Below are 13,461 nucleotides of genomic sequence, written 5' to 3' on the forward strand. Positions count from 1 at the left end.
TCCAGCGCCAAGGGACACGGTCCCTGCCCACTGTGGACAGTGGGCCCTGCAGGGCTGTGGGCTCCTACCAGCAAGCGTCCCCCCGCCCACATCTGGATGGGCACGCGGGGCCGGGCCCAGGGGTCTCCGACCCTGCTCTCCAGGGACCAGACGGAGGTGCCTCCTGTTCATGGCCTGCGGCTCACCCGGGGCGGCCTAGCCTTCCCCGCAGCCCAGGTCCGGATGCTGGGGCGGGGGTCCATCTCTCCGGGCCCACTCTGCCTCACCAGCGTCGGGGAGTGGTGAGCCCTGGACTTTGGCTCCCAGGGGCAGGGGCCTGGCACACAGGGGGCATCTCCGAGATGCCCATTGCGCAGACACCGAGGGTCCCCGGACAGAGCAGCTTTGGCCGAGCTGAGACCCCTCCCTAACCTTGTGCCCCAGCCTGGCCCCAGCCTAGGGGCTGCCATTTGCCCTCAAGCCTCCCCAAGTCCTCTTGAGGGGGGCTGCCCCTCCTCCTTATGGGGGGGCACGTGGGAAGGGGCGGGCCGGGCAGTGTGTGCCAGGCACAGCTGTCTGCAATGCCCCGGGGACGACCAGCAGCCGTCACGTGGGCCTGGCTCTCGCCAGCATGGGGTGCTGTACAGGAGAAGGCGGGAGAGAGACGGGGGTGAGGGGGAGAAGGCCAGCCTCCCGTGGGGGCAGGGCGGGGGTCCGGGGACCCATCAGAGCGCGGGCGGGCCTGGGGGCAGCTGGAACTGGCCCACATCCTCCACTGCTTCATAGGATGGGTCGGGGGCGAGCTCTCAGCGGTGGGCCCGGAGCTGGGCCCGCGAGGCCCCTGGCAGCTGTGCCTGCGTGGGCCCCCCACCCGCAGCAGACCCGGCGGGGGCGGGGGTGGGGATGGAGCCGTCGCGCCATCGGAGCTCCCACCCTTGGGTCTCTGCTTCTCAGGGGTCTGCACTGCGCATTTTTTCTTTGGCGTCCTCTCTGCTGTCAGGGACACGGGTGAGGGATGGGCAGGTCGGCCGGGACCCACGTGTGTGGAGCGCGAACAGTCGGTCGGGGGAGGCCCTGTCTCCACGCTCGACCTTCTGCCAACGGCCTGCGGTCACGCGGAGAAGCCCGTCCAGGCAGAGGCTGGGGGGCAGGGACACCATCTCCATCTCTTCCCAGACCTCAGGGATCCCACTTTCCAGAAAGGTCTTCTCTACAGGCCAGAGGTCATCTTGTGGTCCCTCGTGGCTGGTGACCTTGGGCAGACCCTGGGTATGGGCTCCTGGGGGCTACCCCATCTGTCCATGGCCCCCCCTCCGGCACTCTGGGCCCCCTGCTGGCCCACCCACGTGGTCGCCCCCAGGGGCACCTGCTGCTCGCCTCCAGGCCAGCCTTGGCCCAGGGGGCAGTCCTGTTTACTGGCCAGTCCTGCCCCCTGCCTGGCCCTGTTTGCCCCTGGGGCTGTGAGGGCCACGCAGCCTCCCAGCTGCCTCAGATGGTGTCAGCTCACCCCAGACCCGGGAAGTGGGAGGGGGTTTCCCTGCCTGCCCCTCTGAAGCCGCATGCTCCTCCCCAGGGCCCTTTCTGCCTCGGCCACAGGCCCCTGGGACTCTGGGCCCTGCCTCCCAGGAGGGGTCTCAGGAGGAGGCAAGGGGGACGTGTGGGGAGGGCTCTGGAGAAGGCCGGGGCGTCTGACCAGCCTGCTCAGAGCCAGGGAGCAGGAGAGACAGCCGCCAACACCACGCGGGGGCCAGAGCAGGGGACACTGGGGTCCGAGGGCAGGGTGCCAGGCGCCCTAGGCCTTGGCCAGGAGCCGTTCCCCACCCCCACCTCCCTGGGGAGGGCTCGGCACTGGGAGGTGGGCCCCCGCCCTCCGGCCCATCAGGGAAGCAGAACAGGTGGGCAGACGCCCAGGTGGGATCCTGGGTGGAAAGGAAGAGGCAGGGGCTGAGGCTGCAGTGTTTAATGAGAGCCCACGGAGCTCCTGGGGGAGGGGCGGCTTTGTGGGGGCAGGCGGGTGGACGAGGGACGGCAGGTCCACCTCCGGGCCGGCTGCTTCCTTGCACGGGACGGCCGCCCACATCATCTCTGCACTTCTGCAGCACAGACATGTCTCAGCCAGGAGCGAGCCCTCGGCACCGCCCCCCACGCCGCCTGCTGGAGTTGCCCGCTCACCGTCCAGGGTGTGGAACTGGTCCGCCGCCTCGCAGAAGCCTGGGGGGCCGGGCCAGGGGTCAGGGCAGCCGGGGGTGGGGGTGCATGGCGAGCCGGGCTGAAACGGTGGGGGGGACACTCACCGTACTTGGGGAAGAACAGGATGTGGTCCTCGGTCAGGTTGGCCCTCTGGACCCGCTGCTCAAACACACTCAGGAAGGAATCACTCACGGGGAGAGAGCGGACTGCGTGCGGGACACACGGGCTCCTGGGCACCCACGGGGCGGGGGCCTGCAGGGCGCTCTGGGGGCTGGGCTGTGTGCCTGGGGCTGCGATCTGACCCCTGCTTCCCCCCTTCCCGCTCCGGTTCTGCCCCCACATTTGGGCAGAAGGGCAGGGGCAGGGGGAAGGGAGGAGAGGGCCCGCCCAGCCCATCCGACAGCCCCCGGGGACCCAGGCCCCCCGGACATACCGTACAGCTTCACCGACAGCTGCCGCGCCCGCTCCAGGTACAAGATGGCGAAGCCGCGGTAGTCCGTGTCCCCGATGACCACGTCCACCGGCCCGCGGGCACCCCGGGCTGCGGGGAGCCGGCGGGTCAGCCCCACCGCCAGTGCCGCACCCGCCCCCAGCGGCCAGGGCCTCACCTTGGAGCAGGAAGCGCCCCGGACGCCCCACGTCTCCGTACAGCTGCCGCACTGCCCAGCAGATTCCATCCCTGGGGGCACGGCCGGCGTGGGAGGACGCCCAGCAGGCTGGGGCACCCCCACCCGGGTGAGGCCGCAGCTGGGGTGGGCTCAGGGGGTCCTCGCTGGGACTCACAGCTTCCGGAAGGTGCTGACGGCCATGGCCGAGCCCCGAGGAGCCACGTGCAGAGTGGTGGCCTCGGCCCGATGGCCCTGCTCCTGCAGGTAGCGACACGGGGAGGCCACGGCCACCAGGAGCCAGGTCCCTGCGAACTGGGGAGCAGGCCGCGTGAGGGCCCGCAGGGCTGGGGGCAGCAGAGCCGGGCAGGCCCCTGCCCCACCTCCGCCCAGCTCTACCTGCTGGGCGTCAAAGCTGGCCTTGGGCTGGATGGTGCTGATGGGAGACGGGGGCCGCGGGGGTCTCCGCGCCCGCTGACCCAGGGAGCTGCTGGCCAGGAGCAGAGTTAAGAGGGCTGCGATCCTGGGGGTCAGCATGGCGACGGCGGCGACAGGGCCAGGGCCAGAGGAGGCGCAGGCCAGGACGGTCAAGCCCCAGGTCGGAGTCCACTGTCCACTGCTGCCCAGCAGCCCCGCCCAGGAAGTCTGCCACGCTCCCGCCGCCGAAACCCCTGCCCTGGGCCAGGCAACCCCCCACTCAGCCTGCGGGTGAACCCAGCCTCAGCCCGGACATCTGACCTCCGCCCTGCGCTTCCCGGCAGGGGTCCGTCGCCATGTCCGCGTCCAAAGTCCAAGCTGACCTCCGGTCCTTGTCCACCAGGTGGCTGAGTCCACCTGCAATGCGGGAGAACCGGGTTCAAACCCTAGGTGGGGAAGATCGCCTGGAGGAGGAAAAGGCAACCCAGTACTCCTGCCTGGAGACTCCCATGAACTGCACAGTCCACGAATGGACAGAGGAGCCTGGGGGGCTGCAGTTCATGGGGTCGCACAGAGTCGGACACGACTGAGCAACCTTCTCTTTTTTTCCCCTGTCCACAAACCCGGTGACTTCCACTGCGGCGGGTGCTCATCCCTTTGTACGTTCATCCCCCCACAGCGGAGCACACTTTCGCCTGTGAGGCCGCGGAACGCCGGAGCTCGGTCTCGAACCCGCGACCCTGAGTCTCGCCCGCAGCCCCGCCACGGGCCCGGCACACGGCCGACGCCCCTCTCCGCCGCCAGGGGCGCTGTTCCAGGGGAGACCGGACGCGCACAGGCGCACAAAGAAGCGCGGCCCGCGCCGCGGGGCCCTAACGCGCAGGCGCAGTAACGGCCGACGCGTGCTGTGGCGCTCGGCCCTCGACGGTCATCGATGCCTCGGGGCTCGTGGCATCAGCCTGGCGGCCTCCATCATAGAGACGCGGCGGCCGGAGCGTCGACGGAGGGCGGAAGAGGGTCCGTGGGCTGAGGCTGGGCGCCGGGGCGGGGGCCGCGCATCCGGGCGGAGGCGGCCGCGGTGAGTGCGCCGGACCGGGGAGCGTCGTGACGGCGGCGTCCGGACCCCGGCCCGGGCCCTCACGGCCTAGCCCGGAGAGCGTCGTCACTCCGGCCCGACCCCTGGCCCGGCCCCCAGACTCCCCGGACGCGTCCTTGGCCAATGAATGGATCGCCGAGGCCGCCGGGACCGAGGGGCCGAACCGAGGCCCCACCCCCGGCAGCCCCTCGGAGGGAGGGTGGGGGGGCGCTGGGCGGCCCCGCCCCCGCCCCGCCCCGCCCCCAGCTCGCCCGGCTGTGTCCGTGCTGGCCTGCGGCCAACCTGGCAGGGGTCCCCCAAGCCAGAGGGCAGAGGTCAGGGCTGGCTGGTGTTCCTGGCGGCGTCTGGGACGGGCGGCCGGGCCGGCCCTCGTTCCGCCGGCCCCGAGTCTCTCCTGGGAAGGACCTCTATCCCATGCTGACCGCTCCGAAGCCTGGGGCAGCAAGGTCAGAGATGGTGCGCAGGGGTCACCGACCCTTCCCTTCTGGGCCTCGGAGCGGTCACCAGCTCTGGCAACCAGATGTCTCCCCGGGATCCTATGGGGGGAAGTCAGAGGGCCCCACCCAGAAGGCCTCTCCTCCTGAGGAGGGGAACTTTTAGGGTGACAGTGGGTCCCCCCAGCCCACGGCAACTCCAGCTCCAGCTGGACCAGGCCGGGAAGCTGCGTGTTCCGGGGATCCCGGGGCCTTGCGGGACCTCAAGAGCGCAGGGTCCGAGGAGCACGGCTGTCTGGAGGGGCTTGGGGAAGCTCTTGGCTCCTTGGCCTTGCAGGCGGTGCCAGCCGGCCCTCCGCACATGCTCAGTCCAGTGGAATGCTCCGCAGGGCAGTTGGCAGGGCAGGAGGAGCACCTACTGGGCTGGCTCGGCTTGGCTCAGCCCCGGGCCCTGTGCCTCTCCTGGGCCTGGGGGCCGGTGTCCTCCCTGGTCCCACCGGCAGCTAAGGCGGCTGTGCCTGGGTTTCAGGGCCGCCTGGGCAGAATGTCACGATGGATGAGGGGGGCGCACCCCTGCTCCCGGACAGCCTGGTTTACCAGATCTTCCTGAGCTTGGGCCCGGCCGACGTGCTTGCCGCCGGGCTGGTGTGCCGCCAGTGGCAGGCCGTGTCCAGGGACGAGTTCCTGTGGAGGGAGCAGTTCTACCGCTACTACCAGGTGGCCCGAGATGTGCCCCGACACCCAGGTCAGCACCAGCCCTCACGCTGGCTGGGGATGGCCGGGCCGGGCCTCCCAGCGCTGGGCCTCGGGGGGAGCCGAAGGGTGGGCAGGGCGGCCCCCGGCTGCCAGGGCTCTGGCTCCAAGGCCCGTGGCCCCAGCATGACCGCCCCCACAGCGGCCACGTCCTGGTTCGAGGAGTTCCGCCGCCTCTACGACGCGGTGCCCTGCGTGGAGGTGCAGACGCTGCGGGAGCACAGCGACCAGGTCCTGCATCTCAGCTTCTCGCACTCGGGCGGCCAGTTCGCGTCCTGCTCCAAGGACTGCACGGTGAAGGTGCGGGCGGCCCCAGGGCGCAGGTCAGGGCTGACGGCAGCCCCCAGGGAGGGTCAGAACCTGGGTGGCCGCCCGGGCTGGGAGGTCTGGGCTGGGTGGCCCTAACTGCCTGCAGACGAGCAGAGGGCCCCGTGCACAGCTACGCCAGAGCCGGCCGGAGCACGATGTACCCACAGGCCTCGGGTGGTCTGAAGGCCAGAGACAAGGGACCCCCACCTGGGCGGTTTGTGGGCGCTGGCCAGGAGAGGGGCTGAGGGGCGCTGCGCGGACGGGCTCACCGGCGTGCCTGCTGGGCGCCCCCCCCCCCCCCCCCCCCCCCCCCCCCCCCGGCAGATCTGGAGCAACGACCTGAGCATCTCGCTGATACACAGCGCGGACATGCGGCCCTACAACTGGAGCTACACCCAGTTCTCCCAGTTTAACCAGGACGACTCGCTGCTGCTGGCGTCGGGGGTGTTCCTGGGGCCCCACAACTCCTCCTCCGGGGAGATCGCGGTCATCAGTCTAGGTAAGAGAGGGCTGGGGGCGGGCGGCCCTCCTTCGCTCCCCCGCCGTGCTCCCTCTCTGGCCGACCACCCCGCCCCTAACGCCCCGGCCCGCTGCCCAGACGCCTGCGCCCCACCCCTCCAGCCCCCGCCCGCCCCGCCCCTTCCTGCTGCTCCCTCAGACACCTTCGCCCTGCTGTCCCGGGTTCGCAACAAGCCCTACGACGTGTTCGGCTGCTGGCTCACGGACACCAGCTTGATCTCCGGGAACCTGCACCGCATCGGGGACATCACGTCCTGCTCGGTGCTCTGGCTCAACAACGCCTTCCAGGTGCGCGCGGGCGGGCACTGCGGCCAGCGGCGGCCGCCCGCAGCCCGTGCCCACCTCCGCGCTCCTGCCTGCAGGACGTGGAGTCGGAGAACGTGAACGTGGTGAAGCGGCTCTTCAAGATCCAGAACCTCAACGCCAGCACCATCCGCACCGTCATGGTGGCTGACTGCAGCCGCTTCGACAGCCCCGACCTCCTGCTGGATGCCGGCACCCCCGGCACAGACTCCAGCCGCGTCTTCGACCTGGGCAGCGACAGCGAGGACGAGGAGAGCGACCCGGGCCCGGCCCGCACCAAGGGCCTGCGGCGCCTCCTGGATGGGCTCCTGGAGGGCCGGGCACAGCCCCTGCTGCCGGAGAGCACGCTGGAGACTAAGGTGGCTGAGCTGCTGGCCCAGGGACACACCAAGCCCCCTGAGCAGGGCAGGGCCGCCGCCGGGAACAAGCTCCTCATTTTCACCACCGGCTGCCTCACCTACTCGCCGCACCAGATCGGTGAGGGGCCTGGGGTGGGTCAGTCTGTGGGCAAAGCCCCTTCCTCTGTTTGTCCCGGGGGGCCGAGCGCTGGTCCAAGCACCTCCCCCCACTCGCCCCTGGGCAGGCACACGTTCAGATCTGGGGGGGGCGGGTCAGGCAACCCCCCAGCTGTCTGGGAACTGCCAGGCGCCAAGGTGCCGCCTCCCCCACCTCCTTGAAGGCATCAAGCAGATCCTGCCGCACCAGATGACCACAGCCGGGCCCGTTCTGGGCAAGGGCCGGGGCTCCGACGCCTTCTTTGATGCGCTGGACCACGTCATCGACGTGCATGGACACATCATTGGCATGGGCCTGTCCCCCGACAACAGGTGGGCTTCTGTGGGTGGCCCGGGGGCGGGGGGCGCTCCGCGGGCGCGCACTGAGCCGCATGCCGGTGCAGGTACCTGTACGTGAACAGCCGCGCCTGGCCCAGCGGCTCGGTGGTGGCAGACCCCATGCAGCCGCCGCCCATCGCCGAGGAGATCGACCTGCTGGTTTTCGATCTCAAGACCATGCGGGAGGTGAAGCGGGCTCTGCGTGCGCACCGTGCCTACACACCCAACGATGAGTGCTTCTTCATCTTCCTGGACGTCAGCAGGGACTTCGTGGCCAGGTGGTGCAGCGGGGCGGGGAGGGGAGGGGCTTGGGTGGGGCGGGGCGGGGCAGGCGGGGCGGGGCGGGGGCGGGGCGCGGCGGGCTCACCGCAGACTGTCCCCTCGGCAGCGGGGCCGAGGACCGCCACGGCTACATCTGGGACCGCCACTACAACATCTGCCTGGCCAAGCTGCGGCACCAGGATGTGGTCAACTCGGTGGTCTTCAGCCCCCAGGAGCAAGAGCTCCTGCTGACGGCCAGCGATGACGCCACCATCAAAGCCTGGCGCTCACCCCGCACCGTGCGTGTCCTCCAGGCCCCGCGCCCTCGCCCGCGCCCACGCCCCTTCTTCTCCTGGTTCGCCAGCCAGAAGCGCTGAGGCGCTGGGGCCCCCCCGAGGACGCCCGGGGCCCTTTCCCAGGTCTGAATGCGGCCCAGACCGCACAGGGGCAGAGCAGCTCGCCACAGGAATGCCTTAGGAAGGGGGCCGGCAGGCCGCAGGGAGCGCGGCCTGGCCCCCCACGCTCGCGCACACACACCGCCTCCCACGGCTGTGCGGCTCAGCACCGGGCAGCCAGGGTCCGCTCTGACTGGCCCGGGGTGCACAGGACACTGGGTCCCCCCCGCCCCCCGCTCCTCACCCACCCCTTTCCCCTGGGCCCGTCAGCACCACATGTCCCCCGGCAGCCCTGGGGGCCAGGCACTGTTCACTGGGCCCAGCCTTGCCCAGGGAGCCGGGGTGCCGTACTCTGGGAACTGCCAAGCGTCAGGGTTGCAATGCAGGTCAGGCTGCCATGAGCCCAGGGGGCCTGCATGTCACGGGTCACCTGTTCAGGGTCTGAATAAACGGTTGGCAAGAGAACAGCGCTGGCCAGTCTCTGCAGGGAGGGCTGTGGCGTCTGTTCAGGCCCTTGGTGTGCTTGCTGGACGGGGCAGGGTGCCCCAGGCCGCACGCTGGAGCTGCCCTGAGCCGGCCAACGGGGACCCGCCCCCACCGCCTCTAACAAGGCCCCCTTGGCTCAGACTCCTGAGCAGGTGTACTGCGTGTCCACTCCCCGCCAGCAGGGGGCACAGGAGGACTCTGACAGCACGCAGGCGGGCCAGCTGGTTGGGGAACCAGAGCTCTGCCTGCCTGGGTGCCGGTGGAGCTTCCGGCTCAGGGCTTGGAGTCCTCCAGGTGGGCCATGGCTGGGGCAGTGGGCAGAGCCCTGTGGCGCCTGGCAGTGACAGTGGACACAGCAGAGGGGCAGGGGTGGCCCTGGCCCATCCCAGGGCTCACCGGGGCCGCGTGTTCGTCTGGGGACGCTGGGGGTGGGGGCTCTGCCGTGGCAGCAGGCCTGCCGAGCAGTCCACCTGGGGAGTGGCGGTACTGGACTTCTGTCAGCCCCACACATGGCACTCGTCAACATGATGGTCGAGAAAGACGTGGACAGGCCCTAGGCGGCCTTACATCCTTCCAGCCAGAGGCAGCGGTGAGCAGAGGCTGGCCCAGTTGCCTGTGGGCTCACAGTCAAGCCGGCTGCAGGGAGACGGGCCAGGCAGGCCCGGCACACACAGGTCAGGTAAGCTAGCCTGGGAGGACTCAGACCAAAGGGCGGTGTGCCTGGGGCAGCCAGCCCGCAGCACAGCGGCTCCTCAAGGACAGAGCCCCAGTGCCGCATCGGCAGCGCGGCGCCCACATCCCTGGGTTTGTCTGCAAACCGCTGGACCCGTGAGAACAGGGAAGGGGCCCCAGTAGCAGCAGAGCCGGGGTGCGCTGCCCTGGACCCACTGGAGCGCAGTCCAGAACCTGTGCTCAGCCATGGGCAGTAGCCAGCAAACCCCATGGACGCTACTGGTCCGGAGGAGCTGCAAGATGACACAGTTTCTGGAAAAAAACGGGGATATGTTTAATTGAAAGCCGTCAAGAAAACACAAAATCTGTAAGGCAGAAACAGCAGAACAGGAATCAAGAACAGGCAGAAACTGACATTCAAAAGAGAGCTGACAGGGAAGAGGTGCAGCAATTGGGCTAAATGCTTCACGCAGGGAAAGGAGGCTGGCCCCGGCCCAGCTGCTGTGGAGGCAAACAGCGAAAAGCAGAGAAGCAGAAACCTGCCAGAAGAACGGGGGACGGGGGCGGGGAGGTGGCTTTGAGGACACTGCCCCCAGGGGCGAGCAGAGGTCTGAGAGCAAGCTCAGTGGGGAGCAGCTGAAGGCGCAGGCTCACCGCCCAGCCTCTGCAGAGGGCAGCGGGGCAGCGGGGCCCCAGGACCGCACCTCTCCCCAGCGCCCACCTCCGATCGCTGGGCCTGCAGCACGGCCGCCAGCCCACGAAAGGGCGGGAAGGGGGCTCACAAAGCGGACTGAGTGTTGAGGCGGGGCGGCCCCCGGGGGCTCTGTGGCCACGGCCCAAGCGCCAGGCTCCAGGCTGGGGGCCAGATGGGGGCCGGCAACCAGACCAGAGGGAGCGGCTTGAGAAACAGCCCGTGAGGGGCTTGCGAGGTCCAGGAGCCCCTCGGCGGTGGGGCTGCCCCAAGGCCTGGTGACTCAGAGCAGCACCTGCGTCCCCGCCCAGGGCTGGGGGCACACACGGGGGGATCGTCCAGAGAGGAGGGTCTGCGTCCCTGCCCAGGGCTGGGGGCACACACGGGGGTATTGTCCAGAGAGGAGGGTCTGCGTCCCTGCCCAGGGCTGGGGGCACACACGGGGGGATCGTCCAGAGAGGAGGGTCTGCGTCCCCGCCAAGGGCTGGGGGTGCACGCGGGCCTGTCCAGAGAGGAGAGTCTGCGTCCCCCCGCCAGGGCTGGTGGGGCACATATGGGGTCCAACCAGAGAGGAGGGCGTGGGGGGCGCAGCAGAGGTGGGGTCCAGCCCACAGGTTGCAGTGGGGCCATGGGCCTGAGGCTAACCAGACCCAGACCAGATGAAGTCTGTGTCCAGAGTCTAACGCACAGACAGCCGGCTCTCACAAAACCGCGGAAAAGAGCGCCCTGAGGTGCTGAGCGTGTCAGCGTGAGCAGACGGACTGTGGCGGCTGCTGAGACACCTGAGCGAGCGTCGCACACACCGTGCCACAGACGTCAGGGTAGAAACGTCTCAGCAAAGAAACAAACTCACTAGACAGACTCAACAGCGGGATGAAGTCAGAGGAGAGCCGGCGACCGTGACTGAGGACAGATCAGCAAGGAGAGCAGGTGAAGGCGAGTGAGGGTCTGAGGCTGTGCCGCCGGCAGCCCGAGGGGAGAAGGAAGCGGTTCAAAGTAGCGGCTGATCCAATCCAATCCGGGATTGGAAGAATCAATATTGTCAAAATGGCTATTCTACCCAAAGCAATCTATAGATTCAATGCAATCCCTATCAAGCTACCAACGGTATTTTTCACAGAACTAGAACAAATAATTTCACAATTTGTATGGAAATACAAAAAACCTCGAATAGCCAAAGTAATCTTGAGAAAGAAGAATGGAACTGGAGGAATCAACCTGCCTGACTTCAGACTCTACTACAAAGCCACAATCATCAAGACAGTATGGTGCTGGCACAAAGACAGAAATATAGATCAATGGAACAGAATAGAAAGCCCAGAGATAAATCCACGAACCTATGGACACCTTATCTTTGACAAAGGAGGCAAGGATATACAATGGAAAAAAGACAACCTCTTTAACAAGTGGTGCTGGGAAAACTGGTCAACCACTTGTAAAAGAATGAAACTAGAACACTTTCTAACACCATACACAAAAATAAACTCAAAATGGATTAAAGATCTAAATGTAAGACCAGAAACTATAAAACTCCTAGAGGAGAACATAGGCAAAACACTCTCTGACATAAATCACAGCAAGATCTTCTATGACCCACCTCCCAGAATATTGGAAATAAAAGCAAAACTAAACAAATGGGACCTAATGAAACTTAAAAGCTTTTGCACTACAAAGGAAACTATAAGTAAGGTGAAAAGACAGCCCTCAGATTGGGAGAAAATAATAGCAAATGAAGAAACAGACAAAGGATTAATCTCAAGAATATACAAGCAACTCCTGCAGCTCAATTCCAGAAAAATAAATGACCCAATCAAAAAATGGGCCAAAGAACTAAACAGACATTTCTCCAAAGAAGACATACAGATGGCTAACAAACACATGAAAAGATGCTCAACATCACTCATTATTAGAGAAATGCAAATCAAAACCACAATGAGGTACCATTACACGCCAGTCAGGATGGCTGCTATCCAAAAGTCTACAAGCAATAAATGCTGGAGAGGGTGTGGAGAAAAGGGAACCCTCTTACACTGTTGGTGGGAATGCAAACTAGTACAGCCGCTATGGAAAACAGTGTGGAGATTTCTTAAAAAACTGGAAATAGAACTGCCATATGACCCAGCAATCCCACTTCTGGGCATACACACTGAGGAAACCAGATCTGAAAGAGACACGTGCACCCCAATGTTCATCGCAGCTCTGTTTATAATAGCCAGGACATGGAAGCAACCTAGATGCCCATCAGCAGATGAATGGATAAGGAAGCTGTGGTACATATACACCATGGAATATTACTCAGCCGTTAAAAAGAATTCATTTTAATCAGTCCTAATGAGATGGATGAAACTGGAGCCCCTTATACAGAGTGAAGTAAGCCAGAAAGATAAAGAACATTACAGCATACTAACACATATATATGGAATTTAGAAAGATGGTAACGATAACCCTATATGCAAAACAGAAAAAGAGACACAGAAATACAGAACAGACTTTTGGACTCTGTGGGAGAAGGTGAGGGTGGGATGTTTTGAGAGAACAGCATCGAAACATGTATATTATCTATGGTGAAACAGATCACCAGCCCAGGTGGGATGCATGAGACAAGTGCTCGGGCCTGGTGCACTGGGAAGACCCAGAGGAATCGGGTGGAGAGGGAGGTGGGAGGGGGGATCGGGATGGGGAATACGTGTAAATCTATGGCTGATTCATATCAATGTATGACAAAACCCACTGAAATGTTGTGAAGTAATTAGCCTCCAACTAATAAAAAAAAAAAAAAAAAAAACAAAGTAGCGGCTGAAAATGTCTGCAGATTTGGTGGAATATACAAACTTACAGACTCAAGAAGCTTAGCAGGAGGGCTCAGGGCCAAGCACACACGTCCAGACACATGGAATCAGAGGGGAAAACTGAAGACAGGAGGACGCTGACAGCAGAGAGGAGACACGGCTCACCCCTGGGCACCGCGTGTGGGGCTGCGCGTTCCTCCCCGAGACCCGGGGCCGTGGAAGCAGCACTCCGGGGGGCACGCCTCGGCTTGTGGGACCTCCACTTCTGACCAGGGATTGAACTCGGGCCGCGGCAGTCAAAGGCCAGAATCCTAGCCACTGGCCCGCCAGGGAGGTCCCAGAAGCAGTGAATCTTTTCTGAGTGCTGGGCAAAAGGAGACAGCCTGGAGCTGGGTCTCCAGTGAGAAGGATCCGCTCCGTCGGGTCAGGTGGAGGAGCTCTCCTGACAGGAAGGACAGGATGTGAGCAGGAGGCGGCAGCAGCAGCAACGGGAAGCCCTCTCCCAAGTTCTCCAAACACGTTTGACGACTGACTAGAAAGAGGTAGTTACGATGTCTAGCGAGGCAGCCGACTCATCAAGTAGACAACCATCCCACACGTGTGTGCAGCCAACAGCAGTCTCAAAACACACGCGGCAGAAAGTGAGACGCATCAAAAGTGACCACCGGAGAGGCCAGGCGCTCGTGTCTGAGAGGCCGCAGATGCACAACTGAGCCCTCCCCGGCGGCT

The 13,461-nt window shown here is 65.1% G+C and overlaps 2 protein-coding genes across 6 annotated transcripts; one reads left to right on the forward strand and one right to left on the reverse strand.

Annotated features, from left to right (window-relative positions):
* Window positions 1-1,924: 1,924 nt before the first annotated feature.
* C8G (complement C8 gamma chain) lies at window positions 1,925-3,500 on the reverse strand. Of its 3 annotated transcripts, none has more exons than XM_043916939.1 (7): window positions 3,174-3,500; window positions 2,953-3,035; window positions 2,778-2,848; window positions 2,603-2,710; window positions 2,274-2,375; window positions 2,152-2,190; window positions 1,925-2,072 (listed from the first exon to the last, which is right to left on the reverse strand). In XM_043916939.1, exons 1-7 carry the CDS (start codon window positions 3,309-3,311, stop codon window positions 2,059-2,061), a joined length of 555 nt encoding a protein of 184 aa, XP_043772874.1. In that variant the 5' UTR covers window positions 3,312-3,500; the 3' UTR covers window positions 1,925-2,058. The 3 variants fall into 3 exon arrangements, with proteins under 3 accessions (XP_043772874.1, XP_043772873.1, XP_043772872.1); XM_043916938.1 differs by having other exon boundaries at window positions 1,925-2,069; window positions 2,953-3,089; window positions 3,174-3,498; XM_043916937.1 differs by having other exon boundaries at window positions 2,953-3,089; window positions 3,174-3,494.
* A 582-nt stretch (window positions 3,501-4,082) lies between these two features.
* Window positions 4,083-8,559, forward strand: FBXW5 (F-box and WD repeat domain containing 5). 3 transcript variants are annotated; one of them, XM_043916936.1, is made up of 9 exons: window positions 4,083-4,208; window positions 5,251-5,466; window positions 5,617-5,774; window positions 6,108-6,282; window positions 6,442-6,590; window positions 6,665-7,082; window positions 7,285-7,432; window positions 7,504-7,716; window positions 7,827-8,559. In XM_043916936.1, exons 2-9 carry the CDS (start codon window positions 5,274-5,276, stop codon window positions 8,074-8,076), a joined length of 1,704 nt encoding a protein of 567 aa, XP_043772871.1. In that variant the 5' UTR covers window positions 4,083-4,208; window positions 5,251-5,273; the 3' UTR covers window positions 8,077-8,559. The 3 variants fall into 3 exon arrangements, with proteins under 3 accessions (XP_043772871.1, XP_043772869.1, XP_043772870.1); XM_043916934.1 differs by having other exon boundaries at window positions 4,132-4,269; XM_043916935.1 differs by lacking the exon at window positions 4,083-4,208 and adding an exon at window positions 4,402-4,733.
* Window positions 8,560-13,461: the final 4,902 nt, after the last annotated feature.

This window comes from Cervus elaphus, chromosome 11 (genome assembly GCF_910594005.1).
Source record: "Cervus elaphus chromosome 11, mCerEla1.1, whole genome shotgun sequence".
NCBI lineage: Eukaryota > Metazoa > Chordata > Mammalia > Artiodactyla > Cervidae > Cervus > Cervus elaphus.

Excerpts from the sequence above, each read along its gene's own strand:
- C8G (XM_043916937.1), bottom strand. The coding sequence starts at position 3,311 with ATGCTGACCCCCAGGATCGCAGCCCTCTTAACTCTGCTCCTGGCCAGC. Across the intron at positions 2,711-2,777 it reads GGGGCGCTTCCTGCTCCAAG|CCCGGGGTGCCCGCGGGCCG; the intron begins GTGAGGCCCTGG and ends GGCTCCCCGCAG. Across the intron at positions 2,191-2,273 it reads CCTGTTCTTCCCCAAGTACG|GCTTCTGCGAGGCGGCGGAC; the intron begins GTGAGTGTCCCC and ends CCGGCCCCCCAG.
- FBXW5 (XM_043916936.1), top strand. The coding sequence starts at position 5,274 with ATGGATGAGGGGGGCGCACCCCTGCTCCCGGACAGCCTGGTTTACCAG. Across the intron at positions 6,591-6,664 it reads GGCTCAACAACGCCTTCCAG|GACGTGGAGTCGGAGAACGT; the intron begins GTGCGCGCGGGC and ends TCCTGCCTGCAG. Across the intron at positions 7,717-7,826 it reads AGCAGGGACTTCGTGGCCAG|CGGGGCCGAGGACCGCCACG; the intron begins GTGGTGCAGCGG and ends TCCCCTCGGCAG.